We start from the raw sequence: 15,978 nt of genomic DNA, 5'->3' as shown, positions 1-15,978 counted from the left end.
ATAGCAAATTGGTTGGGTTTTGGTATCCTTTCCTGTAGTTTGTGGTTCTTTCTAGTTTCTATTTACCAACTTTTTTTTTTCTCTCCCCTCCCGCCTTCCGATAGCTTTCCTCTTTCCAGGCTCTAAACTCCTGCGTGATCTGAAAGCCACAGCGGACGGGCACTTTGTCGTTTCCCATGGAGAAAGAGCGTGGCGATTCCATTATTGAAAGGCAAAACTCAACCAACTCGCTTTGACTTTTGTACACAATTCTGTTAAAAAAACCAATGAAGCTGTAGCAAAAGAAAATTAAGCAGCTGGCAAATTAATAATACTACTGTACTAATGGATGGATGAGCTGGAACATTGCTTTATCTTTTCTCATTTTTTTAATTTCCTTAAATAGACTGTAGCTTTTCGTTTCAATTCGTCACAAATTTTTTTTTTAAATTTAGACAAGGAGATTCGAATAGGTATTATGCATTTACTATTCAATCAAATTCTTGAATATATTGACAAAGTCACAAAAAAGAAAAAAAAAAAAAGGGCAAACAGGCTTTACTTGTGTCTTGGGGAAGCTCAGCAGATTCTATTTGTTAAATTCAGTGACGCAATTATCATTCAATGGTCTATTCCTTGGAGGCAGCAAACAAAACAAAGGAATGACAACATCGAAATCTAAATGATGAGAGCCTCCTGATGCCACCAATAAATACAAAGAAAGAGTCAAATAGCAAATGGCAGTGCAACAACTCAGTTCCCAATTCACATTAGCCAGTTTGCGGATAGGATGATCTTTGCGCAACAAATTCCAATGCTAATTCTGAGATGCTCAACAGTCAATAGAGTAGAAACATTTTATAATGTAAAATTTTCTGCAAAGAAATAATGCCGTCGTGAAGCATAAGGTTTCAAGTTTTTAGGTAACAATTTTACTAACCCCTTTGTATGTACTCCTTCGTACCAACTGATAGTAATTAACAAAGGTGAGATTTCTTAAAGAGCAATCGGCCCATTTAGGTGGAACCTACCAATCAAACTAGAAATCGAAAGGGAATATGTCAAACAAGTTGCAGTCCATCAAATTGGATTTAGATAGTGATACATCTGGGGGGCCCGACAAAGTATCCATGCAGGCTATCAAACGACAGCAACGCAAAATCTGCCCAACATTTACCATAAGACATGCCTTTCTCTCACGCTCTTTTTCATCATATTCTTCATCGTGAAGTAAAATTGCCTGAGAGGTGCATGCACTGACTCTCAGTGCTCCATTTGTTTATCAACACCCAACCCATTTGTTTCTATGTTTCAATCTAAACTTGCCAGACAATTAAGCAATATAGAATTAGCTAGCATTTATCTCATACCACAGACATAAAACTTCTAGAGGCCTATTGTCCCGGAGCACTACCAACCAGAACATCAGTTTAAGGCAGAAACTAGGACACCGGATTGAACTCATGAACTTTAATACATCAGTCATGATTTTGAGAAGATTAACCATACTTCAATTATAATTTATCAGCTGCCACCACATCGTTATAGTTGCATAGAACCTGTCAGACTGACATTAATCTCGAGTTTCCTGGTCTGTATTCATATAAATGTAGAACAAAGTGTGGTCAATGGAACCTTAATATTATTTGATCTATAGAATCAACTTCACAAAAGGGATTATTGGGAATTTATTAAGTAATAACTAATACAAAAAAATCACTTGAGGATAATAGTTGCTCGTCGATCCAACACAATACAGAAGCTACAAAACTGGATGACTGGATCCTCTTCGCTCAATGAAACAGGGTTCAGTGTTGTATCGTTCTAGTGTGGTTTTGGAACATACCCATCAACAGCAAAGTTTCGAGTGGCAGCAGGGATTGCTAAACGAATTCCATCGAGTTCAGGCCTGGCAATTATTTGACAACCCAGTCGAGACCTGAAAAGTTCAAGAATATGGCAATCCATTTAGATTAAAATTCACAAAAATTTGTCTAGCAGATATATAATGTAGGGACTCACGTTTCTGTAAGCCCAAATGCCAGGTCCAACATATCATTCTCCTCATCAGTTGGATCTTCTAATTTATTATACTGCTCCATGTCCTAGCAAAAGGGTCAATACTTAGTCCCTAATAATTCGGTTAAAAGAATATTTGGAATTACCATAAACCAGTGAACAGCATTTTTTATAACATATAATGCTATTAGCATACCATCACTATGACATGGCATGTTGAACAAGCAAGTGAACCCTCACATGCTCCTGAAACAACAGTACAAGCAGACATTAAATTTCAGCAATGAACTATAAATTAATTGACCCCAGTAATTAACCCAGCTGTTTGTGCTACCAAAACATGTTAACTGCATTTGAATCACAAAAAAAAAAAAAAAACCAAGAAGGAGGTTCTTAAATCACATTATGTTCTATGTTAATTGCTAAAGCATCCTTCGTGTGAGTAGAATGTGTTTAAGACAGATATATCATTATAAAAGAACTTTGAGTAAATGAATTAGCCCAAGAAGATTTTGGATCCAAGGAGCACTACACAATTATTGGATGAACAATGAATCATGATCCTTGCCTTCTAGTTCTATATCATTTTCATGGGCTGCTTCCAGCATAGACATTCCAATAGGCACCTGAATATGCATTTCTTCTCCATCCTTTGAAACAAATGTGACAGATATCCTGCCAAAGAAGACAATATAGTGTGATCAAAATGACAACAAAAGTCAATTTTAATTTATACGTATAAAGCCATTATGTGTTTAAAGAACAGTGCTGGGGCATGTAAAATCCATGCTTTTCAAAGTCATTGAATGCCATAAATTGCAATCTGCATCTCCCACCTATTAAAAGTGTGAGCACACTGTGCAGAGATGGACAGTAGACCAGAAAACCACACCCACAAAATCCACAACTAATTAAAGGCAGATGCATACACAGATACATGTCCTTCTGTTAAAACGTGCTGGTGCGGTGGATGCTACCCTATGCATAGCTCAGCTGAGACAGTAATTGACCACCAATATTCAAGCTTGCTTGAAGCATGTTAAAATATGTGAAAACAATATCGAGTCTTGCCAAAGAAATGCTTTTCCTAGGAGAATCAGTTTAGAATAACTTTAACTGCCATTGAAGTATGCATCATCATCTCTCCAAGAAGTTCTAAATCAAAATTAGGTTTGTGTATTGCTTCTTTCATATTTTTGTGTGTGTCTGTGTACTAAAAGCAAAAAAAAAAAAGAGAGTTGAGGATTTGATAATCTAAATAATTCACCAATGCAAGAAGATTAGAACTAAGTAAATGATGCGCAACTTCATCTAACAGTCATTAACACCATGCTGTTACAATTTTATTTAAAGAACTCACGTTTCTTTCTGTTCATCCCCTCCCTCAGAAGCACTGTTGGAAGCTGATGTAGAAAAATCATGATGCTGTTGAAATATGGCACCTTGAAAGGCTCTAGTTTCTGGCAGTAATTCAAGCTGTCCAAAAAAATTGAAAAAAAGAGAAAAAGATCATGGGAAAATAGATTTATAATTAGCTGAAAACATAACCATTTTTTCTGTTTTGGATAAATAGTAAAAACTGAAATCTGTTTCTTCAATTCTGTCTAGTGTAATATCAACTATAGTCGATACGTATATCATTCATCAATGTTTATACCAATACCAACCTCAATTTATCTAAAGTTGTTTTCTAATTATTCTGGCAACTATTGTTACCTCCAACTTATTACTATTCAGATCTCATCAAATGTTTGCCTGTGTGCTTATCATATTTTCTCACATAACCTTCATCCAAGTTTTAGTCATCTTTCCTATACCTCTACCGATCCCAAAATTGTCAGTATAAGTAACATTTATCAAATTATTCCATTCCCTAAGTAAACAAAACTACTGCAACACTATGTTCTTTCTGTAGATATGATAAGAGGTCATTCCTTTCAAGACTGTCCACAGCAGAATCACCCTAATAAAAAGCAGGGAAAGGATTAATCATGTTAGTAGCTCATTGACTAGTCTAGATGTTTCACCTAATAAAGGCATAAGAGTTATTCACTATTGGGTAACATAGCTAACTGCTGATAAAGAGACTAATATCTTTCCTTATCACAACTAAAACTTCTCCATAAACTGCTATCTTTTCCAGTTGCATTCAATTAAACTCCACCATTCCATACAGAGTAATGCATATCATAAGCACTAGATTAACATAGAACACTGCCAAGAACAGCCAAATGTGAGGGTTAACCACCGCCCATGCCTTAGGCTGCTTTCTCTCAGTGACTCAAAAGAGATAGAAAATGAAATATACCAAAATAAACATCACTAACCAGGGAGCGCTGGTATCGCCCGCAAGGCCTTTGTTTATATCTTGTTCTAGATATGTACGTATATCCGCCTGTCAAAAAGAATGCAATTTGAAGTCAAGTTAGTAAATAAAGATCATATCATACAAATCATGCATTATTAAGAATCTGCAAAATATATTATTTCATACAAAGCAAAACATAGGAAATTAACCCAAAATTGAAAATAGATGCATACCGTGTGATAGCTCTTTGGCAGCACGAAATCCAAGTCTAGAAAGCCTAGAAACTAGCATAATTTGATGTAGAAAAACAACCCCTGTTTAAAGGGGAAAAGAAGATATGCCTTAGAACTTAAACTACAATTCTTTAACAAACATATCAAATTCCAAAAGGGCTTGCTCCAAAAGCGAATTAATAAATAAAGTTCAACTGGGTATTCAGCTAAGCTGCTGCTTACTGATTTAGACAAATATTTAATCTTCAGAATGTGAAATAACGACAATATAAAGTGAGCAAGTGACAAGCTTTGCAATAATAATAATAAAAGTATATACCTTATGTAACGCGATGAACGGAGGAGATTGGTAACGGGTCGGGTCCAATCAGTTCTGTTAGATATTAAGACGGGAGCTCCGACTTGAAGTGTTTGAAACAAAAGGGTCGCCGCCGACGAAGGCAGTTGGCGTGAGGTTAGATGAATTTTGAGTCCTAAAAAGCGACTTTTGAATAATATGCGCCGCAGAGAGAGACAAGCGTTTTGAGGAAGAAAGTGAAGGGGACTTGGGAGAGAGTTCGAGTCCAAACACACTGTCGAGAGGCAAAATTGAAAACGCCGCCGTCCCGTCAATCACAACTTTGTTACGGTGTATAAAAAAAATTGAGGGAGAGACAGACACTGGAGATGCGGGGGATCGAACCCCGTGCCTCTCGCATGCAAAGCGAGCGCTCTACCATTTGAGCTACATCCCCATGTTGGAAAGTCCAACAATCAGTATACTGTTCTTTTTGAATAAAAAATTTGTCAAAGGCCCAAACCTAAAATGCCCGTGAGCGTCTGACCAACTTTGATAGGCATGGGCATTTGCCACTTTTTTGGGTCAAAACAGCCAGCCCCACTTAACAGTACTACTAAGCCATTGCCTTGCCCTCTCCCAAGGGAAACTATCAACTTTGAAGATTGTTGGTAATAAAGGCTTTTTATACCAAAATTTTTGATCTATTAACAGATATTCTTTTTTTTGAGAAGTAACAAATATTCTTTAACCGACATGTAAATAGCTAATGTAAAACATAAAAAATGCCTAATTTAAATATTTAGTTTTAAGTTTTTTAAGATTATGGAGTCGTCCTTGTCTAAGTTAAGAAAAGAAATTTGACTTCCCATGTTGACTATTTTTTCTATTAATGAATTATGACAGTTGAAAGAGAAATCTTTTTTTTTTAAACAAAAATGCTTGATAAACCCAATCCAGTTGTTTGTGATTGTGGCATATGATTTCTCTTATGCCACGGCCCATGTGAGAGTTCTAATCACAACTACACAAATTTGTTAGACAACGCATGCAAGCGAACCCCCCCTTCTTCTATTTTCCACTTAATTAACAAAATTCAGAGTTGAAATCAATAAATTTCAACGTAAAATGCTAATTCCTCTTGAGGTCCTACTGAGATTGAGTGAAGCAGGTGCACCCAAAGCTAAAAAGGCCACCAAATGAAAGCAAAGTTGGTGTAGTTATGGTGACACGTCATCAAAAGTGGAGCTAATAATAACTGCGTCTCTTCTTTTCTTTTCTTTTCTTTTCTTTTCAGATCTCTCCCCCACTCCACAGTCCACACAATTAAGCAAAAACAAAATCCATCTCTTTTTCTTTCTTGATTTTTATTAATTAAAGATAATAATAAGTAATTTGGTTTTGGAGCCAGCCAGCCAGCCAGCCAAAATCCAAAAACCATCGACGAGGTTTGAGCAGCGGAGATATAAATAGAGGGCACAGAGTGACTCTGAGAAGAAAAAGTATAACAGAAAAAAAGGGTGAAAACTCCATCCTCCGACACAGCCGCTTTACCCAAAGAAAATTTTGCTGCGACAATTAATGACACGACGAATTCGTAGTCATAACAATTGAAAAATCCGGAAAAAAAAAAAAAAAAAACATAGACACCACCAACTTGGATTTCTCTAACATAGATTTCGTCTTTTCGGGGATCCTCTTGGTTTTCCTTTTTTTGGAATCATTTTTTTTCCCCTCTTTCAATTTCTTTCGTTTGGAGAGCTTTGCTTTGCCATTCCCAAGTTTCCTCCAAAGCCTCTTTCCCTTTCCTCCTTTGCAATGGCTTTTCTTCTTGGGGCTCTCTGCTAACGCCTGCCCCCATACTCAGGTAATAAGCTTTTTTATTTTGTAATCTTTTTGCATGTTCTGTTTTGCTGAAAGATTTTTTTTTTTTTTTGCTCTTTTTTCTTGTATGGTTTTGCGAGTAATGAAAGCTGGGTTGGAAGAGGAGAATTTATGTGAAAGAGACTGTTTTGTCTTGATGTTTCATTGTTGATAATGGTTTTTTTTCTCTTACATGGTTTAAGGTTTCAATGAGTGGTTGGTCCGAAATAGCAGAATTTTGGATTGGACTTTTCTGGGGTAGATTTAAACATTTTAGTAATTGGAAAAAAGGTTAATATGAGTGGGATTTTTCATTGCTAGATGGCCATCAAGCTTGAATTATTGAAAATTAGGCTAGCTTTAATTTTGCAGATCTAGAGTGTTAAAATTGAAGCCTGTATATAAAATTTTGTTATCTGACTACACCTCAGATAAGCTTAAAAGCTAACAATTCTTATTTTGTTTTGGGCTATTCTTAAGTCAATTAGCTTGATTTGTATTTGCTAAAAGGTTATTTAATTGTGTCAATTGCATCAGTTTCTGAAAGAGAGGGTGTAAAAGCATAATCATTCCTAGCAGGCCAATGTTAATATAGTGATGATAAGTATGTGATTGTTAGCTTAATTGTCATATTATGAGTATGGCAATCTGTTAGTTTGGTCTAGGTGAAGGAAACAATAATTATGTTGAATTTTGCGTGCCCCTTATGCATGACTTTATCCAATTTCTTTTAAAGGTGTTGATTCATTTGCTTTAATCGTGGAAATTTGTGTTTGCACATGTAGTGGAAGATCCAAACCCTGCAAATTCAATCCTGGGTTTCTTTTCACCATTGTGGTGAAGATTTAAGGATGGATGACCAAGGTGGAAGCAAGTTGACCGGAATCCGGCAGATTGTTAGACTAAAGGAAATCCTTCAAAAGTGGCAAACTGTCACACTAGGCTCAAGGCCAAATGCCCCCCAGTTGGAAGAAAATCAGGGGGGTGTCTCAGGACCAGTTAACAAAAGGCTAACAAATGTTATGTGTTGTGATTCTGATGAGGAAAGCTGCCACAGTCCTGAACCACCGCCTGATGTTCCAAAGGGATATTTGGCAGTTTATGTTGGGCCAGAGCTTCGGAGGTTTATCATCCCTACGAGCTATCTCAGCCATCCTGTCTTCAAGATTTTGCTGGAAAAAGCTGAGGAGGAATTTGGGTATAATCACAATGGCGGGCTTACTCTCCCTTGTGAGATTGAGACCTTCAAGTATCTATTGAAGTGCATAGAGAACAATCATAAGGGTCACCCTATTGATAGCTCAGATTCTGAACAGGTCTTTTTTTGTTTTTAGCTAAAAGCATTTACCTTTGTATGCCTATCTCTCATGCTTATGGAACAAGTTCATTGCTCATCTTCCATCTTCTCAAACTTTTCCCTAATATGAAGTTTCTACATGATTTTGCAGCTGGAGATTCAATAAATATTGGGAGAGACTAATTGTGCTGATCTTTATTGTGGCCAAGAACTTTGGGGTTAAAGCAAGGTCTCTTTTATATGCAGATTTTTTTTTTCTCATTTCTTTTCTCCTTTTTAATTGACAAACAATAGGGAACTTTTAGTTAGAAAATTTTCAGGTGTATGCAATGAATGTGATGAGGGGAGGGCAATGTCTCTCTGCCCTTATTGAAATGTGAGTGGCATCTAATGTTTGATTGATAATGAAATACTTCTATTGTTCAGAAAACCATGCAACATAAAATTGGTCCCAAATTAGAGTTCTAGGAATTCCATCTCGAATTAAGAGTTATCGAGCGAGATGGGTATGCTTCTATAGATTTATCCCGTAGTCTGCTGCACCCAGTTCACTTATTTATCTCCCATTGCTTAGTTGAGCCAAAAAACTTGTTAAATTCACAAGAAACAGGTGGTTACCAGGCTTACCGCCTTCATGCATCGGTTCCAAGTCTTGTCTCTAATGCCGGATGAGATAAACTGTATTTTGAGCATAATGTTGTAAGGCTAAATTTAATATTAGGAACCTTTGGGTGGACAATATGACGTTAGAACTTGTTTTCCTTGTTTATGCACATGCTACTAAGGTGAAGGTGGGAGAATAGTATTAGTTTTGTACGGGTGCAAGTGATTGTTTATTATTGAAGTGTCATGTGCGCCTTTGATAGTGTAGCATCAAACCAAATCTTATAATTGAGCTGTCCCCGTTCTGCCCCATTATGAATCTGGTACTAGAAGCTATGGAGATTATTTATTTTATTTTTGATAATGAAGCCATGAAAGACTATTGCCTAGTTTTGCAGCTCTCTTTCTTAAAATTGCACATGATCCACAAGATTACGACACCAATGCGCGATCAAAGATGTTTTCATATTTCAATTCCTTTATTCACCAAGATGTTGGATAGTAGCAGTACAAGAATTTATTACATGTATTCACATGATTATTTTCTAAGGGCTAAACTCTCTAACCATATGCACTTCTATGTTTCACTGGGGGAATTAATAGTATTCAGCATGAGCGTAGCGATCTTTGTAATGTCTATAAAGCATTTACTTCAGTGATTAGTGAATAATTTTTCTGTTCAAAGAACAAATACTAAATTCGGATTTCTTTTCTTTCGAATAAAAAAAAATTCAATTGAATGTCATTAGTTAATATTAATCAAAATAATAATTTATAAAAATATTTTCTATTGAAGCGACTATTTTTACCAAATTCAAAACAAAATAATGGATTAATTATATGTGGACTATGATTCTCTTTATAAATATTATTTTTTAAAAAAGGAGGAAGAGAAAAGTTTATTGATTTGTAAGAGTGGTTCTGACGTTGGGTATTGAGAGAACTTTCAAAATGTCTATAAACAAAGTTGTGAAGTCCACTCTAGCTTGTGGCTTCATATGATGTGGGCTTGTCCAAATCTCTCTCTCCCATGGGCTTATTCCGCATCTCATCATATCACATTGTAACTCTCTATCTCCCTCTCTTCCCCGTTTCCTCGCCCATCTTCCACAATCTTCTCATTCCTATAGAAAAAGGCAAAAGTAAAAAAAAAAGGAAAGAAGCAATCACTATAAACGGAATCTTCCATTGAAAAATCTTAACAGTCTTAACTCTAGAGTGAAGCATTATTGAAAAACTTGAGGCATTTTACAAAGATTTATTTTCCTTTTAACAGTGACAGAGATTGGGGATTTGTTCAAGACTTGTTCCTGGCTTAGTTAACGAGGCTATGAATAAGACACTAGTTGCTGATGTGTTTGAAGAGGAAATCATGAATGTTATCAAATGTAACTGTGCTAAAAGTTTTTTTCCCACCATACGCACTTATTGAAAGAAATTATCAACATTGTCTTGATTTTTAAGATTGAAAAATTTAAAGAACTTCCTACCTTCTTTTGTGTTCACGTTCAAGTCATTTTTCAAATCTTTTTACATTTAAATGCTCTTTCAAATATTTACCAATTACCAAATCTTTTTTTTATATTCATACAAGTATCTCTATTCATCAAGTTCTTAACTACTCTTGCTAAGTCAGTTCCCTTCCACAATCCGTTACGTGTCATCTAAAAGAGGTACAACGTGACCAAACTTGAAAACAACTTTGATCATTTTTTATGTGTTATAGATTTTCACAATGAAGCATGCCACGTAACGTCTAATATATAAGGTCATTTTTGTAATATTATAAGATATGTATGATAATATTTTTTCCCGATGCATAGTTAATTTCCTTGTTGTAATTTTTATATTATATTATATTTTATTTTAAATAGTTGAATGTTGTTTGCATCATTTAATGGTCAATAAATCACTTTAAGATTATTAGTCTACTTGTATTTTTTTTCTTTATAGATGCATGTGTCACGGCATAGGACATATAGTTTTTCATGATTGCGTGATATTTTAAGTAGAAGTGAGACGTGCCATTTAATTAATGAGAACCTAACCAAATTGATTCAAAAGGAAATAGTAGAGTCTTGGCTATCCGAATCAAAATTGAAAAACTTTGATTCTTTTCAAACTCTGGTGGTTAAATCACTCAATCAACTTTTTGCGTCAAAGACGAGACTTGGTAACCTTAAAGATTGATGCTTGGTTCTGGTATATAAGAACTGAGTGACAACTCCAAATTTTCCCTCAAGGAGTCAGGGACAGTACCCGTACCTTTTGCATTAATCTTAACACATTTTTACATTCAATTATTAATAATTATTTTATATATTTAATAGCTTTAGCGGAACATATAAATTGAAATCTATGACCTTGGTTTCTTAAAAAAAAAGCAAGTAAAAAGGTGGTTGTGAAATTATTACAGCTTCATAGCCAATAAGATCTGGTTTAATGTAACCAAGACCAAACCAAGTTTGAACCAAGCTAGGTAGCCCTCTTCCCAAAAATAGGCCTCTTGATCAAATAAGGGGAAAACAAAAAGAAAAAACATTGGCCAGTGGAATTGAACGTAAAAAACCTCAAACTCTAAGACAGACTGATCCCTGGTTGAATTGAGACCAAAAAAGTAAGCCCACTTCTGCCTAACGCCCAGTTTTAAGATTACTGTCAACAGAAGCCAAAGGGTTATGTTTTTTTGTTCGCTCCAATTGTAGTAAGTTAATAATACAGTCTAATCTTTTGGGTACAACATATGAACTTGCTCATTAAGTTTCTTCCTCACTTTCTTTACCTGATTTTTCTACGTCTGTGCTTATTTTTATGGTAATTTCTTGGACAGAAAATATGTTATTTCTTTCATTTAAGTTATGATTTTATGTCCATATGTTGGTAGAGTTAGTTCTGAGCATTTAGGGGGTTGCCATTTTTAGTTCTCTAGTCACTCTCTATATATTCAATGCATTGTCGCTACCTTGGACCTCACTCCTCCCAATAATCTATCTTCTTCTCTGTTACTCATCTTTTGTCTTTCAGAGGTTTTTTTTGGCTTTAGGTAGTTCTTCACCCTCCAATTAGGTACTTTTGGTTCTCTCCTTTTGTAATTAACAAGTCATTTCTTTGAGTATTTTGCAAACTTCTTTGCTTTATTATTATTATTATTTGAATCTTCTAAGAGCCTCAAAATTCTTAACTACGTGTTTGCTCTTTGTTTTTGATCTAGCTTCCATCCATTTGCTTTTAATTCTCTAATTTAATGCTGTAATTAGGTATCTGCATTTGGTTGCGTCTAACTTTTTGGGTCCTACTGCTACAACTTGCCCTTTTATATTGATCTATTCCATCGTCTCATCATATATATGTTGCATGTCCTGACTTTATCCATAGCCTAATTCTTAGTATATTCCTTCCCCTGCCAATTCAGGAGAAAACAATGGCTTCAGGAAGCGTTTGTGAACATTTGGGTGAATCTCTGGCTACTCATCCTGAGCAGGCAAAGGCTATCTTGTCAAGGTATATGAAACATCTGCTTCCCTGATCTTTCTGTTTCAGTATGATAAAAACTACTATTAGTTGTTCATTAGTTTGACTTTATTGTTGTACAAATCATGCAGGATTGAAAGCCTTGGGCGGGGCATTCATAAATCCCAAAAGCTGCTATCAATTCTTGATAAGAAGGATGGACAGCAAGCACTTGATGGGATAATTGTCGATGTCCTCAGGACTACACAGGTGGGATTAAATCACCTTTTTTTTTTTCCAAAGTTGTCTTGGTTATGTTTGTTGGATTCTTGACTAAGATGTTTGACGAGAATATTGGACAAATACGTCTCGGTTATCTAATATTGTTGTACAGGAAGCTGTAGTGTCGTCTCCATTGGTTGCCCTTGCCATTCGTCCAGCTCCTGGTGTTTGGGAGTACATAGCTATTGATGTCCAGAAGCTCTTCGTAGAGGAAATGCAAGTTGCTGAGTATCTGCGGTTGAAGGAGGAAATCGTTGATGGAAGGTAGTTTACAGCTCCTGATTTTCTTATTCTTCACGTTATACCGAGTTTATATCTAAACGATGTTCAATGATGGGATTCAGCTCCAATGGCCAGTTTACGCTGGAATTGGACTTCGGCGCGTTCAATAATTCTATTCCTCGCCCATCGCTTTCTAAGTCCATTGGGAACGGCATGGATTTCCTCAATCGCCACCTTTCTGCCAAACTGTTCCAAGACGAGGAAAACTTGAACTTACTGCTTGAATTTCTCCAGATTCATTGCCAGAAGGGAAAGGTAAGCCATGCTAAATATACATACCCTCTTTTTAAGTTCCCTTCTGTTGAAGCTAATAGATTCTTTGTGATAAATTGCACAATTTTCATGCCACAGGGTATGCTTCTGAATGACAGAATTCAAGGTGTGAATTCCCTCCAACATGCTCTGAGGAAGGCAGAGGAGTATCTAACTCCTCTACCATCTGATACCCCATACTCTGCTTTTGAGAAAAAGTTCCAGGAGATTGGTTTGGAGAGGGGATGGGGTGATACCGCTGAGCATGTTCTAGAGATGGTCCATCTTCTTCTGGATCTCCTGCAGGCACCTGATCCCGTCACTCTTGAAACTTTCCTTGGAAGAATCCCATTGGTCTTCAATGTTGTGATCATGACTCCTCATGGATACTTTGCCCAAGACAATGTTTTGGGGTACCCTGACACAGGTGGCCAGGTCAGTTTTTGCAACCCTAAACTTTTAATTTTCCTGATTTAAGAAGTAGATGAGGCAATTAAAGTTGTTCTAATTTTAATCAAATAACATTTACTCATAGGTTGTTTACATCTTGGATCAAGTCCGTGCCTTGGAGGAAGAGATGCTCCACCGTTTCAAGCAGCAAGGACTTAACATTACCCCACGCATCCTTATCGTGAGTATTCTTATGTTGTATCAGTTTGTTTTGACTCCTTTCTTTATCAGAAATAATTTTAACGCGATGTTTGATGCTTAATTTGACTGTTTTTTGGACCAGATTACTCGACTCCTCCCGGATGCTGTGGGAACAACTTGTGGTCAGCGTCTTGAGAAAGTGTATGGAACCAAGTATTCTGATATTCTTCGAGTTCCGTTCAGAACAGAGCAGGGAATTGTACGTAGATGGATCTCAAGATTTGAAGTCTGGCCCTACCTGGAGACTTACACTGAGGTGAACCATATGCTCTGAACATCCATCTTCTCGTGTCCATTTTTCTTCCATAAGTTAACTTTTCTATTATATGTATTACTACTATTTGGGTTTTTTTTTTACAAGTAAGTTTCTCTTTGTTTTCAGGATGTTGCACTTGAAATATCCAAAGAGTTTCAGGGCAAGCCAGATCTGATTATTGGGAATTACAGTGATGGAAATATCGTTGCCTCTTTATTGGCACATAAGTTTGATGTTACACAGGTTTGTTAAAAGCTAATTAATTGACTATGTCCTTTTGCTGTACTTGGATCTTTCTCTTTCAGTCTAAAAACTTAACTTGGCTGTTTTATGCAGTGCACCATTGCTCATGCTCTGGAGAAGACGAAGTACCCAGATTCAGACATCAACTGGAGAAAGCTTGAGGATAAGTATCACTTCTCCTGTCAGTTTACTGCTGACCTTATTGCTATGAACCACACTGATTTTATCATCACCAGCACTTTCCAAGAGATTGCTGGAAGGTAATATATCTTCAAGTTTTCTATATATGATTGCCTTGTGTAATGCTGCTACTTATTGGAGAGCCTAACAATGTTGCCATTCCCATGATTTCAGCAAAGACACACTAGGCCAATACGAGAGTCACATTGCCTTCACTCTTCCTGGGCTCTACCGTGTTGTTGATGGGATTGATGTGTTTGATCCTAAGTTCAACATTGTCTCCCCTGGTGCTGATATGAGCATATACTTCCCTTACACAGAAGAGAAACGGCGGTTGAAGAAGTTCCACCCAGAGATTGAAGAGCTTCTTTACAGCCCTGTTGAGAATGCAGAGCACCTGTGAGTTTCTATCCTGTTTTACACCATTTAACTTTCACTAAATGATATGACTATGTTAATAATTACTTAAATGCTATTTTGCAGATGTATACTGAAAGATCGCAATAAGCCAATTCTGTTTACCATGGCAAGGTTGGATCGAGTAAAGAACTTAACTGGACTTGTAGAGTTCTATGCCAAGAACAGCCGGCTGCGTGAGTTGGTTAACTTGGTAGTAGTTGGTGGAGATAGGAGAAAGGAATCCAAGGATTTGGAAGAGAAGGCCGAAATGAAGAGGATGTATGAACTAATTGAAAAATACAAGTTGAATGGCCAGTTCAGATGGATTTCTTCCCAGATGAACAGAGTGAGAAACGGTGAACTCTATCGTCACATTTGTGACACCAAGGGAGCATTTGTTCAGCCTGCTCTGTATGAGGCTTTTGGCTTGACTGTCGTTGAGGCCATGACCTGTGGCCTACCAACATTTGCAACTTGCTATGGAGGCCCTGCTGAGATTATCGTTCACGGAAAATCCGGCTTCAACATCGATCCTTATAATGGCGATCTGGCTGCTGAGACCCTCGTCCATTTCTTTGAAAAGTGCAAGGCAGATCCATCTTATTGGGATAAGATCTCTCAGGGAGGCTTGAAGCGCATCCAGGAGAAGTAAGCAGAAAGCCTCTATTTTTTAACTCATTGTGATATATATTTTTCTTATGAAAGCACCCATTACTCGTATGTTTTCCTTTGTAGGTATACATGGCAGATTTACTCTGAGAAGCTATTGACTCTGACTGGAGTCTATGGTTTTTCGAAACATGTTTGTAACCTCGAGCAACGTGGGCGCAAGCGTTACATTGAAATGTTGCATGCATTGATGTATAACAAGCGGGTAAATATTCATGTCCATATGTTTGAACCTCTCGGTAAGGATTTGTTCAACTGAATAAGAACGTTTCTGTTGAGTAATCTTATTCTTATGTAATTTTCAGGTTATGACTGTTCCTCTAGCTGTTGAGTAAAGAAAAAGGCGATGAGGAGGCACAAGGCTGGACCAAATGAAGTTTTGGAATGGCTATTGAAATTTGATATTTCCTTCGTTTCGTTTTTATCTCGTAATTGTTTTGAACTCGGGATTTGTCCCACCTTTAATTTACTCCCTTATTATCCCTGGGAATGTTTTGAACCTCGGTTTGGTCCCAAGGATTGCAATAAAGTATGGTTTATATTAATTTCTCTTAATCATATCGTTTCTTCTTTTACCTTTGGTGATAATTTTGCATTTGCAAGCAGGATTTGTACTCACTGCAGACGCATCCGAATCTCAAGTAAAAAGAATATTTATAACATTATAATTTCTTACTAACAAGATAATTATACAAATTATTAATTAAAATTATAATACAATACTAGAATTAGATC

The 15,978-nt window shown here is 36.6% G+C and overlaps 3 protein-coding genes and 1 non-coding gene across 6 annotated transcripts; 2 read left to right on the top strand and 2 right to left on the bottom strand.

Annotated features, from left to right (window-relative positions):
- Positions 1,548-5,123, bottom strand: LOC18588227 (adrenodoxin-like protein 2, mitochondrial). The gene is made up of 8 exons (XM_007012492.2): positions 4,859-5,123; positions 4,540-4,620; positions 4,326-4,393; positions 3,359-3,474; positions 2,567-2,673; positions 2,195-2,244; positions 2,002-2,084; positions 1,548-1,918 (listed from the first exon to the last, which is right to left on the bottom strand). Exons 2-8 carry the CDS (start codon positions 4,595-4,597, stop codon positions 1,804-1,806), a joined length of 597 nt encoding a protein of 198 aa, XP_007012554.2. The 5' UTR covers positions 4,598-4,620; positions 4,859-5,123; the 3' UTR covers positions 1,548-1,803.
- TRNAA-UGC lies at positions 5,201-5,273 on the bottom strand. Its single transcript has one exon. It is a non-coding gene; the product is annotated as a tRNA-Ala (tRNA).
- Positions 6,233-8,406, top strand: LOC18588225 (auxin-responsive protein SAUR41). The gene is made up of 3 exons (XM_007012490.2): positions 6,233-6,683; positions 7,465-7,995; positions 8,128-8,406. Exons 2-3 carry the CDS (start codon positions 7,531-7,533, stop codon positions 8,140-8,142), a joined length of 480 nt encoding a protein of 159 aa, XP_007012552.1. The 5' UTR covers positions 6,233-6,683; positions 7,465-7,530; the 3' UTR covers positions 8,143-8,406.
- LOC18588224 (sucrose synthase) lies at positions 11,562-15,801 on the top strand. 3 transcript variants are annotated; one of them, XM_018128023.1, is made up of 14 exons: positions 11,562-11,645; positions 11,992-12,080; positions 12,182-12,299; positions 12,424-12,575; positions 12,656-12,848; positions 12,945-13,280; positions 13,381-13,476; positions 13,579-13,752; positions 13,879-13,995; positions 14,089-14,255; positions 14,350-14,574; positions 14,659-15,222; positions 15,310-15,448; positions 15,549-15,801. In XM_018128023.1, exons 2-14 carry the CDS (start codon positions 12,001-12,003, stop codon positions 15,576-15,578), a joined length of 2,391 nt encoding a protein of 796 aa, XP_017983512.1. In that variant the 5' UTR covers positions 11,562-11,645; positions 11,992-12,000; the 3' UTR covers positions 15,579-15,801. The 3 variants fall into 3 exon arrangements, with proteins under 3 accessions (XP_017983512.1, XP_017983513.1, XP_017983511.1); XM_018128024.1 differs by lacking the exon at positions 11,562-11,645 and adding an exon at positions 11,673-11,691; XM_018128022.1 differs by lacking the exon at positions 11,562-11,645 and having other exon boundaries at positions 11,926-12,080.

Source organism: Theobroma cacao, chromosome 9 (genome assembly GCF_000208745.1).
Source record: "Theobroma cacao cultivar B97-61/B2 chromosome 9, Criollo_cocoa_genome_V2, whole genome shotgun sequence".
Lineage (NCBI taxonomy): Eukaryota > Viridiplantae > Streptophyta > Magnoliopsida > Malvales > Malvaceae > Theobroma > Theobroma cacao.
This window is presented reverse-complemented; position numbering and strand designations above follow the sequence as displayed.